Here is a 12,976-nt window from a genome sequence, read left to right on the forward strand (position 1 = left end):
GTGCCTATGAGTACTGGTGTCAGTGTAGTGCTTATGTACTCACAGTTGATGCTCTCTCTTCTCACGTTGGAACCGAAAAGGGCTCCAGGAGAAAAGATTGCATTATTATTTATATTACACAGGCACAGGACATACTGCAATTGGTTCTGAACCGAATCAGAACATCTCGGGGGCGGTGTTCAGGCAGGTTCGCGCAGCCGAGCCACCTTGCTGCAGTAAATTTGCGGCTGGCGGAACGCAAAACATACCTGAAAAATGCATCAACCGCAACCGCATAGATGTAAACCTAGACTAAAAGTTTAATAATTTATTTTTGGACAGAGTGAGGAATTAGACCCATGTAAGGTTTTCACTCCTCTTTGTGACCCCACTAGGTAGATTCACGCTCTTTATATTTGCTGGTGACCATTAACAGTAAAGTCCTTTCTTTTGATCAGAATAAAAGCTCAGTGCACAAAATTTGTTCCAAAACATAACTTTTTATTTTTCTTAACAAAAAGTGGTTTCCAGAGATAACAAAGAATTTCTTACTGCAAAAAAATTTTAAGACTGAAGCAACATTGTATCAGAATACCAAATGTTAGATGATGTAAACAGATATGTCAACCATTAGTACTCTTACAAAAATCAAAATTGCGGAGCATAATGCGATAAATGACAGGTGAAGTGATATGATTTAGATAGGAGCAACAGTAAAAAAATATAACACAGCACAGTGTGTACGCTTAAAGAAGACACAAAGATAAGGCACCGATTTCTCTTGGAAATGTAAGGCTCAGCTTCTGCTGATCTTTAACTGTGGTTTCCCCCAACAAACAATGCAAAATTCAAGGTTCAAGAGCCCATTCAGCCTAAAGTTTTGAAAGGACCATGATAGGCTCAATCACCTTCTGATTGGTTGTAAGTCTTTTGGACCTAGTGGTGGTTTCCTCCACTCCCTCTGGCTGTAACAAACCCCTCGGCTTAATGCCAAGCCATAGTCTGGCTGGCCTCCTGTTGGATTCCCCATGTAATATGTAAAGAATCCAGCCTTTAGACCTAGGATGGAAGGGATCTTGGAGGGGAATGTGCTCCCCATCAAATTTCAGGGACTTTTAACAAGCTGGTGGGTGTCCTGACCCATTAACCTATGCAAAAATCAACAGCCTTTACTGGAATGACCCTTTGATGGTCAACAAATTTCACATAAACACGGCTAAATTGCCAACCTTTCACTTAAGAAATTACCTAGTGGATATTAACAGTCCAAATGGACTCCAGTTTATCCACTGTTGGTCTTTAACTGTCATCCTCACTCTCCCCACTATCCTCTTTGATGTCATCCAGGATGAGCTCATCCAGATCACACAGGGACAGGCTGCCCTGGCTCAAGCAGGTGGCCACTGTGGATCCTGTGCTCACATGTAGGTTGCTGGCATAAAGCACTTTGGATTCCTTGTTTTTAGCTCTGCTTCTAGGATGGACACATAGCATGCCTGGAATGTGAGGCTCTGTGGGGAAACAAAATAAGTAAAATATTTAATCTACATCAATTATAGGTCTTCTTTATGGTCAATACCCCTTCAGATTATTCCAGACCCACAAGGCTTTTTTTCCCCTCATGTTCCATGGGAAGCATTATGCACAACGATTGTGCTGCTCTATTCAGCACAAAGCATTTCAGGTATAAATATTGAGCTGATCTGGCTGTAGGGCTAGGGGAAATGTCTCAGGGTACCCTATAGTCAATAGTACAAGGTGTGACTTCATTGGTGGACTAGACAGTGGGGGTATGCTGGAAAGATGAAGCTTACTCTCCTTGCTAAAAAGTGAACCGATTATTTGCCTACCATAACTCAAATACAGGTCAGCTTTAACAGTCCTCTAAAATTATTTGATCGCAAATTCTGCTTACCTCTGCGATTGTAACAGTCTTCGGCAAAGCAGCTGTGAGGGCTCCGGGTTCGTGGGCCTTTGTTCCGGCTTGGAGGAAGTATGCGAATGGGCAGGACGGGTGTAGTACACATGTAACAGGGGCAAGCACAGCCCATCTGGGCAAATCCCCTGAAAGAACAAGACAAAAAAACTTTAAAAAGAGTATGTAAAGGCAAAACTTGTTTGTCCACTGGGGAGATTCAACTCCTGCAACATCACTAGATCTAGATGGACCTCAGATAAATATTAGAAGGTCTGAGGGGGGCTGCTACACACAGAAGGCTTTTTATCTTAATGCACAGAATGCATTAAGATACAAAAACCTTCTGCCTTTACAACCACTTTAATCCTTCCATATTCAATCAAGTTGTGGCTATGTATATACAGTACTTTAAGGAGAAAAGAAAGAAATGATATTAGGCATCCACACTGCTCTAACATTTTATGCTTTAATTACTATAATGCGTAGCACTGATCATCAAATCCCCAGCTCATTGGTACCATTGTTCTCTATGAAACATGAAAAAATTAAAATTGAGGATCACAGATTACAACAGTGGGTCATATGAGCAAATGGTGACTGTATGTGTGGCATATGTTCCAAACGGACCCAGTCTCAGTAGTAACTTCCAGCTCTTTTGATCTCCCACTCAGTAGAAACTGCCAGCTCTTCAGATACCCCAACATTAGTAACCCCCAACTCTTCTGATTCCCTGCTCAGTTGTAAACCTCCAGCTCAGCTGATCCCTCACTCAGTAGTAACTGCAAGCTCTGCTGATCCTCTGGTTTGCTGAGCCTCCTCTCTTCCCAGTCCCGGTTCACCTCCTGCTATATTGCTCCAAGCTGCTCACCACGTGTGACATCTGCCAGTTTCTCCTGCTCTGCCCCCCCCCCCCCCCCCAGCTCTGCTAATCCTCCGCTGCTCAGCCCTATCTCTCTGGTCCCCGCTCACCTTCTGCTACATCATTCCCACGTTGGGTACCACGTGTGTCGTCTGCTAGTTGCTCCACTCTGATCCAGACCCCACTTAACTTCCTGCTGCTCCATGCTGCACACTAGATTTGATGTCTGCACCAGACACTCCCAGAATATATATACATGAACCTGAAGAGACTACGGATGATGTCTTTCTGGTTCGTTTGTAGGTTTCCCAGTGCATCCTGGGATATCTCATACCTGCAATACCTCAAAAACAATGCAAAGCCGACTCTGATGAATTCCCTTTAAATGCTGCAGGTGCTGTTAGCGTGCGTTGTGATAGACTTCTATGGAGGCTTTGGAGATGCTTTGAAGCACCAAGAAAGCGATAAGGGTATCATTTTTAAAGTGAAGGAAGTCCTCCTAGGCCATAGAGATGAGCTCATCTCTGCGACCAGTCGCCAACACCGGATTGGTTCCCAGAGCTATTGATCGTTTAGGTAAGCCCGGAACCCATTGGAAAGCGATGAGGGAACAATTCCTCCTGACGCTTCTAAAAGTGTTTAGAGTTGACCACTTTTATCAGATAGACTGGCGCCTGATTGAAAATAATATACCGGGGTTATGGCATCTAGCTGCAGCCATAACCCCGGTATTTAATGTCAAAGTGGTGACGTATTTTCCCATTTAGGCAGTCTCCAACCCAGTGTACTAGGCTTGCCAGAAACCAGCAGGCTAAGTGTGTAGGTGTTCACAGCCCTTATCATCTAGGACAGCCTTTTTCAACCAGGGTGCCCAGGCACTCTGGGGTGCCTTCAGGTTTCTTCAGGGGTGCCTTGGCAAAATGCCTACAATTCCTCAAAAATGTAATATTAGCCAGCGGGTGGATCAAGCCTGCCTTTTATGCATGGAATAACCTTCCTGCAGAAGTGGTAGCTGCAAATACAGTAAAGGAGTTTAAGCATGCATGGGATAGGCATAAGGCTATCCTTCATATAAAATAGGGCCAGGGACTATTCATAGGATTCAGATATATTGGGCAGACTAGATGGGCCAAATGGTTCTTATCTGCCGACACATTCTATGTTTCTATGTTTTACTGTAATTACATAAAGCCACATGTTTTCATTGTCCACCATTACAACCTTCTAGCCCTCAACATCCTTACAACCAATGACTTAATTGGTTGATAAGGAGAACGCTGGGCGCCTGCACTGCACTGCCCTCTCCCTCTCTGTCAGCACTGGGTCACATTAGCTGAACGAAGAAGGGAAACTGAGCGAGAAGAGAAACACTGAAACACTAGTCGGTACCAGTGTGCAAAGGTGTATTTGCTTTGAAAGAATAAATCATCTTGAACGTTGGGTGTCCTACATGTGTAAACGTTGCTACATTATGTAAAACAATTACGGTAGTTTTGTTTTTTAAATTTTAGAATGGGGTGCCCCAAGATTGGGCATTATTTTAAAGGGTGCCTCGATCAAAAAAAGGATGAGAAACACTGATCCAAGACCTGACAACAGTTCAAGGTTCTATCCAAGAGACAGGAGGTCTCTGCATAGGGGTCAGGAGGACCACAGTCCTTCCTCAGGAGTCAAAGAGGCACAGGAGCCAGAGCGTGTATGTCTGCACAGAGCAGGTTCAGTTGGTGACAGAGCAGCAAAAATCTGTAAAAGAGCCAAGGTACAGAATCTGTACAGGAGCACTGAGGTGCTGTGCTTAATGGTCTGGAGGACCAAGGCAACGGGCCTGAGCAGGGGTACTGCTAGAGAGAGACACGAGGCTGAATGTCATTTATTGTCATATTGATGGTGGAAACCCCAGTGTGGGAAATTGATTTTCTGTAGGAACTCTTTTCATTTTATTAATAAAAGTTAACCAACAAGCCTTTGAATGGCATCCCTGGAGTTGGACTCACTAAGCAAAAACCCCCAAGTCATCACAGTCCTCTATCCTGCTCGGCAATTGAAACACAGGCTGCTATAGGCAACACATTATAATTTCTCCCTACTGTGGAATTTGAGTTGTTGCAAAGAAGAGATAAATAAAGAGAATGAACAATAAAATGTGAAGTTCATAAAGAAAAGAAAAAAAGAAATCAGCGAGAAGACAATAATGAAATAGAAAAATAAAGCTCAGGCTTGCTTTACTTGAACATCCGGTTGCAGGTCCGGCAATGGAACTCCGCGATCCCCCACATCTTATCATAAGGCACTGGGTCGTATTTCCTTCGGCAAATGTGACATCTGGACACCTGAACAGCAAAAGAGAGCACAGTAATAGAACTCCAGCAACATTTTGCTAAACTCTGAATGACTAAAGATTTAAAGGGAACTTGTCAGTTTCTTGCGAGTTTCAGTTTGAAATCCCCCGCTCTTCTCCCTCTTCTCTGTGCAGCGCTTCCGGGATGGATCCAAACGTTGTTCTGTGCCAGCGTTGATAAATTAAATCAATATGATTCATCCCAGAAGCCCTGAGAGGGACTAGAGTAGGGATTTCAAATCCCGGACTTCTACACCTAAGCTGAAACACCGATCTCTGGGTGCCTGTCACAGAGCCCTTCCCTCCCCCACAGTTAGTAAGCACAATTAGGCATACATTTAATCCTTTGATCCCCCCCAGTATTAGCCCCTTTCCTGCCAGTGTCATTTACAGTATATAGGAACAGTGCATATTATTTAGCACTGATTACTGTAATAATGTCACTGGTCCCCAAAAAGTGTCAAAAATGTCAGTTAGGTGCTCGATCTGTCCGCTGCAATGTCGCAGTCCCGCTAAAAATCGCTGATCGCCGCCATTACTAATAAAAACGAAAAAAAATAAATAAAAAGTCCAAAAATCTATCCCGTAGTTTGTAAACGTGATAACTTTTGCGCAAACCAATTAAAATACGCTTTTTGGGATTTTTTTTACCAAAAATATGTAGCAGAATACAAATTGGTCTAAACTGATAAAGAAAATCTGTTTTAATTTTTTTTTTTTTTAACATAATTTTTATTGAGTTTTTCAAAAGTAATAAACAAAGAACAACATGGTAGGTATGATTGGAGTTACATACTCATATGCATCGTCATACAAGAAATATTGAACATAGCATCCAACATTGAAGAAAGAGAATATAATCGGTACAGTTACCTGTGGTTTGCCTCTTAACAGTACAGTTACAGTATCTATTTACCCAAGGTAGCCATGCCTTCCATGTTTGTTGGAACGAGGCAATTTTGCCCAATCATATAGCTAGTCGTTTTTCATATTCATATGTGAGATTGACATAAAGTATAACCTCTGAGACAGTTGAGGTAACCGTTGATTTCCACTATCTAGTGATATTTAATCTAGACGCTAATAGTATATGTGCCACTATAGTGCGTAATTGTGGGGGAAACTCCCCTAATTCTAGGTTTAATAAAGCTAGTGCCGGACTGGGTGGTGTCAGGATGCCTGTAACAGAGGAGATTAGTTTAAATATCTGATTGCAGAAACTCGTAAGACTTTTACAAGACCATAGAACATGTAGGAGATTCCCAACTTGCCCGCAGTCTCGCCACCAAAGTGGAGAATGAGAGAGGTAGAACATAGCAAGTCTGTAGGGAGTAAGATACCATCTGGAGAATACCTTATAGGACAGCTTCCAGTGGTTGGCACAATATTTTCATTTTTTTTTTTATTGGCAATGTTTTATTGCAGAAAGTAAAAAATATTGTGTTTTTTTTTCAAAATTGTCGTTTGTTTATAGTGCAAAATCTAAAAACCACAGAGGTGATCAAATACCACCAAAAAAGAAAGCTCTATGTGTGGGAAAAAAAGGACATCAATTGTATTTGGATACAGCCCCGCATGACCGCGCAATTGTTAAAGTAACGCAGTGCTGAATCGCAAAAAATAGCCTGGTCATTAAGGGGGTAAAACCTTCCGGAGCTGAAGTGATTAAACTGCATTGCAGCTAGTCCTAGCACCAAGGACACCCACCACCTCTGGAAATTTACAGCCCATACAGGGGGGTCTTCTGATACGGAAGAGGCTAAACCCGATCCGAATATCTTTTTTTTTTTAAAAAGGCGTCTGGAGTGAGGATGGAAAAAGAACACTTCCTCAAGGCAGACAGCCGCCCTTTATAGGCTAAGAAAAAGGTGGTCCTGGAGGGGTCAGAGAGGGCCGAGCTGACCCATGGTAGGCTGACATGGGGAGGTCCAGGAAAACACATTGCAACAGGACTTCAGAGTCTTCACTGTAATCTTTGAGGATTAATTGCTCCACAGTGCCCGCACCTATGGAGGTCAGTGGGGAATTGTTTTAATGCTCATTTACTGCTTGTGAAGAATATGTAAAAACGTTATTGTTCATAGCCTGGCCACAGGTTCACTTTGGGTGTAAGGCACACTTTATAACATAATGGCAGCTGTAGGAGCTGCAGGATTTCCATTGGTTCAGGAGACAAAAAAACAAAAAGCCACATTTTAGTAAGAGTGGCAGCACTTCTAGCAGTGGATGGGTGTCACAGCCTCAAGATACACAAGATTACAGCTGCCACAGCAATATACAAAGGACATAGATCTTCACTGTTACTGGACAGGGAGCAAAATACACTGAAACCTTAACAATTGAAAAACAAATTACAAAGGCATTCTCATCAGTTTAACCTTTTTCTTTCACGTACATTAGGTCCAAATCTACCAGTGCAATAGAATACCCCACCACTTCTTCACCTTTCTTCTGGCCACCTACCTCTTTCCTCTGTGGAACCCTTCGCCACCACATCTTGTCACATTCTCCGCAGGAGAACTGACGGGGATGAGAGGGGATGAGGTTTTCAGTAGCATTGTTGAACATTTTTAAGTTCTTCTCTGTCAGAGGAAGATGCTTCAACCTTTCAGCCAGGTTCTGAGGAGAAAAAAAAAAAACAAGGATCATTTCTCCTATCCACATTTCCAGTAAACTTCACATTCCAATGCTCTCCAAGGTCAGGAATACTCCCACTACTGTAACAGTGCAAATAATGATACAGATTAATACATGGTTCTGTTAGTGCTTACAGCGTTTCATTGTTCCTTACTGTACTATCTTTATTCTGAGCATTTTCAAGTTTAGTTGTTCCCAGCATTGCCTAGTTTGTAAATATGAGTTTCACTACACATTGACATTCTGTTGACCACCAGTCACAACGTAGGTGTTCCTTGGCTGCTTAGAACATAACTAAACCAATGAATTTGATGGTTTTAAAAAACAGTTACATTTCTAGAATGCTTAGCTTGCCATACACGTATAGAATTTCGGCCAAAACTGGTCGTTTTTGGAAAGATTGTTTGACATTCGTGTCATTAGTGGACTCAACTTTACCATCGATTTTGACAGTAGACCCAGCTAATGTGGATGGATCCGAAGTGAAAATGTTTTTCGTTTCAACCAAAGCGTACAGTATATGTGTATGTTATATTCGAAAACGAAAAAAATCCTCTATCTTGTATTGCGCTTGTCCTTGCAATATAGGTGAACCAGAATTATATATGTTGTTATTGTTACTGACTGATTACTTTCGATCATGGAAATGATATTATTCTAGTGGGCAAGTTGCTACTGAGCAAAGAATAGTCATTCACACTGCAAACAGCCAAAATTCTATTTGTGTATGGCCAGCTTAAGGCTCCATGTACACGGGACGCTAAAAAAGTCCCTTGAAATGCTGGAATTTTAAGGACGTTTTGTGTCGCGTTTGCACCCGCGTTTTCGGGCGTTTGCGTTTAAAACCGTTCCTAGGAGGTAAAAAAAATCATTCCCCTTTAAAATGGAAAAACACAAGCGCTAAACGCGGGTCATCGCGTTCGGTCGCGTTTTTGTGTTTGAAATGCTGGGAAACACACGTTGAACGCAAGTAATTGCTTTCCAAAAAACGTCCCTGAACTCAACTGCCTGCAAATGACTGTAAACGACCATGTGTACATAGACAGGTAAGATAACATAGAGGAGGGTTCAGGGGCTTCTGAAAAAAACGCCCAACTGCTCCTAAACGGCCGTTTACAAGTTGCAGTGTACATGGACCCTAACTGTCACATTTGTTTGTGCTCTCAACCATACTATCAATCCATCAAATGATTGGTGTCATAACTGATCACATGTGCAGCATCATGGCAGTTAAAGATCAAATGTGAACGAAGAAAATGGTCGCACAGCACCACGGAATCCAATGAAGAAAAGTTCCTTTATTCACATAAGTGGTACAAGGTACAGCAGGGTAGGACAGTAGACGCGTTTCACAGGACTGCTACGTGCTTGTTCACTAAGAAGATCAAACAGAGGCTCAGATGGCAGCTTGCTTTGCCGAAAAGGATAGGAAGGTTTAGTTCCACTTTAAAGAGGTGCTCCAGCCCCCCCACGGAAAAAATAAAAGTCAGCAGCTACACATACTGTAGCTGCTGACTTTAAATTTTAGGACACTGTCCTGGAATCCAGCGATGTCAGCACCCCAGCTGAGGTGTTGGCTCTCGGGTGCTGCCGCCACCATAGCCTGTAGGGGAAACTGGCAGTGAAGCCTTGTGGCTTCACAGCCAATTCCCTACTGCGCATGCACAAAGCGCACTGCGCTTTCTGAATGGCCCGGAGGCAAGGAAGGAGGCAGCACTTCTGATGTACCTCGATGCGGCAAGGTCTGACAGAAGTGGGGAGACAGGTATCTTTCAAAACCAGGTACCCGCTCCCCCTTCCTCCCCGCCCCCCCAAGGGTGCCAAAAGTGGCACCAGAGAAGGGGAGGAAACAGATAAGGGGAGCTTCCACTTTTGGGTGGAACGCCGCTTTAAGATGCCTACAGAAATCAACGAAGTGTTGACAAGTACTGCCTTCTGAGTTTACAGTAGGAATCAGCAACTATTCAGCAGTGTTTGGCTCTTAAAGTGTGCTTCTTTGCTCCCTTCTGCACTGTAAAATATACTATTGGCCTGATATTGTTATATCTGTTTAATATCTGTTTATTAAGTAATAATAAAAAAATATATATATATGTTGATCCTGTCAGAAATTCTGATCTGTCTCCTGTGCACATTTTCTGGATTATCTCAAGGAGCCTATTGAGCCCTTCTAGTTCTTACAATAGACTACAGAATAAATAGCCTTTATATTGTAGAAAGTGGTTGAGTAGTTTAGCAAAAGACAATGGGAGGGCTGACACCACTCAAGTGCACAAAAATTATGTGTTGTCAGCCTACAGAAGGACCTAAACCTTGTACAAACAGGAATTTTTCCTTTGTTCAACCAAGCAGACTAAACGAAAAAATAAAACAATGGAGGAGGTTACTGTACTAACTATGCGATGTTAGTACAGCGATCTCCCCCAATGTACTATTGTGTTCTGACAGGGGACTGCCCTGGTAAGCTCTTGCAGCCATTGGCTGCAAGCGCTGATTGGATGTCGATTGGCTTTTGTTTTCCAGCGTGCTCGTTTGACAGAAGTTGTCATAGGACCAGCTACTGTCGTACGAGGATTTGTACACAAGAGCCGAAAGTTGGCTGGTAACTGCCAAACTGACAGTTTTCAGACGATTTTCGGCCTGTGTCTAGCATTAGGATTTGAGTGCATTTCAGGCAGATCAACAGATATTACTCTGTACTTGCAGGATCTTTAATGGGATAAACACAGGAAATCTACATGTATTTAGATGTAATGCATTTGTTGGTTTTCGACATAACATACACTCTAAATCCCTTTTAAAAAAACAATTATTAAAACGTTTGATCGAATGGCGTAGGAACAGGGATAGCAAACGTTGCAACCTTGACTGAACCTCGACAAGTGCTATTGAGATTCCATCAAACACAGCGCCAGTAGGGGACATAGGAATCCGACACTGCGAGAAGTGTCAAATGCTGAAGAGTCTGAATGAGGCTGCAGTGTTGGAATGGAGGGAAGGTAGTAAATGTGCGTCACTAACGAGGTTAGTGTAATAGTTCTATTGCAGGAAACATACAGATTTTTTTTTTAGGCAACTGATGGAAATGTTGAGGCTGCCTTTACTATTATCCCCTCCTAAATATTCTAGTTGACTGGCTTTAATACAGAATAGGATTTCACCCTTTGCTTTTGTAATCTGCATGATTTTTCCAGGTCAGTGACTTAAAATATTAAAGTCAGAGACAATACAACTAGCATTTTTAATCATTTAAAAAGGGTCCACATTGGCAGGCTCCATTACCTTCTCAGTATAAAATTTCTTTACATTAGAGCTGTACAATTCTGGATAAAATGAGAATCACCATTTTTTTACTTAGAATAATGATCACGATTCTCGACGTAACATCATTTTTCACATCATACAAAAAAATTGGGCTAACTTTACTGTTTAGTTTTTTTTAAAATTCATTGAAGTGTATACATACACTTATACATTTGACATAAAATTTTGCAACACTTGCCATTTTATTCTCTAGGGTCTCTGCTAAAAAAAAATATGTATAATGTTTGGGGGTTCTAAGTCATTTTCTAGCAAAAAATACTGATTTTAACTTGTGAGCAACAAGTATTAGAAAAAGGCCTGGTCTTTAAGTGGTTAAAAGGCCCTCATTTACAGACAAAGTTCATCCCTTTGATCTAAAAGAACCAAATGATACAATGTTTATTTTTATCTCAGTGCTGAGCAATGGGATAAACTTTGTCAGCTGCCTTTTTTTTTTTTTTTTTACAATTCTGAGTAGAGAACGTCTCTGCACCTGTTACATGAATCGTGGAAATGCTGGATTAAGATTGTGAGGGGGGGGTTGAATTGAGATCGCGATTTTTCAACAATTAATCGTGCAGCTCTACTTTACAGTGAGGTCCTTTACCTATGTGGGGCAAAGCTTCCTCCAAGCATCTTATGCTTACTTTATTTTGATTCCCCCACTGCTCCCAACTCCATTTAGAGTGAGGGAAAAATTCCTATGTAAACTCTCAGTTGCTCTTCATCAGTAAGCTGGACCAGCCCTGCCTAATGCGATAGCGCTGATGCCTGAGTGGCCAACAGCCAAGATCCAGAGCTGTCATGAGGGGGAACATAAGTGAGTCATATGACCACTATACTCAGAAGTTCCAAGTATTTCCTTCACATAGAGCAGTAGGAGAATACAGGGACGATGAGTATATGCTGGAGAGGAGATGAGCATTAAAGTAATCCTGTTGCTTTGCATGGGCAGAGTATAGGTTAACTTCAGCTGTGAACTGTAAAAAGGCATACATTTCCTGAGTCCATGAAGGGGTTAATAAGCAGGCATCCGTAAGCTGTAGATTAACATTCCTGGTTTGACACAGGTGTACATTCCTAGCTGTCAGATTACTGTATGTGGTTCCTGACAGCTCTGGTCAGTAATGACTGGGAACCAATCAGGTTGTTTCCCAATTATGTAACCACCATGACCATTATGACAAGGTGACCACAAGAGGTTTGTAAATAAGCAAGCAGAAGTTCAGTTTTTACCCTTTGCCGACGACTGTACACGCATTCTGCATATGGCGCCTTCTTCCATTGGGCCACATATGTGCGCAATTGTGTTTGGGCTGGGAGCACGCTGTGTAATGCCTTCTCAGCGTGAAGATTGAGCTGTCACTGGCAGCTTCAGGTCGTGTACTAAAAATTAGGAGCAGGGAGGCCTGGCTCTCAATCGCATGATCACTGTGATAGCCTGTGATTGGCCATTGTGGTAATCAGCAATTGTACAGCCTGCCTCTGTCAATCTTCTTGAAGGGATAAAATTATACAATGTAGAGGAGATTGTAAACCAAAATGTTTGCGCATAAAAAATAAAAAAAAAAGACTAAAAACGCTAAGGCTCCATTCACACCTGATCGCGGGCAGATTCGCCATTACGTCTTGCGCCGCGATTGTCACGCGATAAGTCACACCTTGTGATGCTTTTTGCTCAAAAAGGAACATGAGGTTCTTTTGGGCGACAGCGTCACACATTGTGATTTGCTGTGATTGCAGCACTATTTACCGTGGCGCAGAGTCAGGGTTAGGGTCATGGTCATGGTCAGTGTTTTTCAAGTAGGAAAAAAAAATGGGATTTCTGACTTACCGTAAAATCCATTTCTCTTATGTTCATTGACGGACACAGCTCCTGATAATCTTAACCAGTGGGTTATACTGCCCTGTACAGGAGTAGGACTCTAGGCAGAAAAAAAGT

General features: G+C 42.2%; 1 protein-coding gene across 1 annotated transcript in view; it reads right to left on the bottom strand.

Moving 5' to 3' along the window:
- Window positions 1–281: 281 nt before the first annotated feature.
- Window positions 282–12,976, bottom strand: part of SHFL (shiftless antiviral inhibitor of ribosomal frameshifting) — a 70,581-nt gene continuing 57,886 nt past the window's right edge. The window contains exons 6-9 of the mRNA XM_082255484.1: window positions 7,558–7,713; window positions 4,983–5,086; window positions 1,895–2,043; window positions 282–1,490 (exon numbers count right to left, since the gene is read on the bottom strand). Of these exons, the coding sequence (XP_082111610.1) occupies window positions 1,279–1,490; window positions 1,895–2,043; window positions 4,983–5,086; window positions 7,558–7,713 (621 nt within the window). The 3' untranslated portion in view covers window positions 282–1,278. The remainder of the gene's footprint in view (window positions 1,491–1,894; window positions 2,044–4,982; window positions 5,087–7,557; window positions 7,714–12,976) is intronic.

This window comes from Pelophylax lessonae (assembly GCF_965119305.1).
Source record: "Pelophylax lessonae genome assembly, chromosome: 4".
Taxonomy (NCBI): Eukaryota; Metazoa; Chordata; class Amphibia; order Anura; family Ranidae; genus Pelophylax; species Pelophylax lessonae.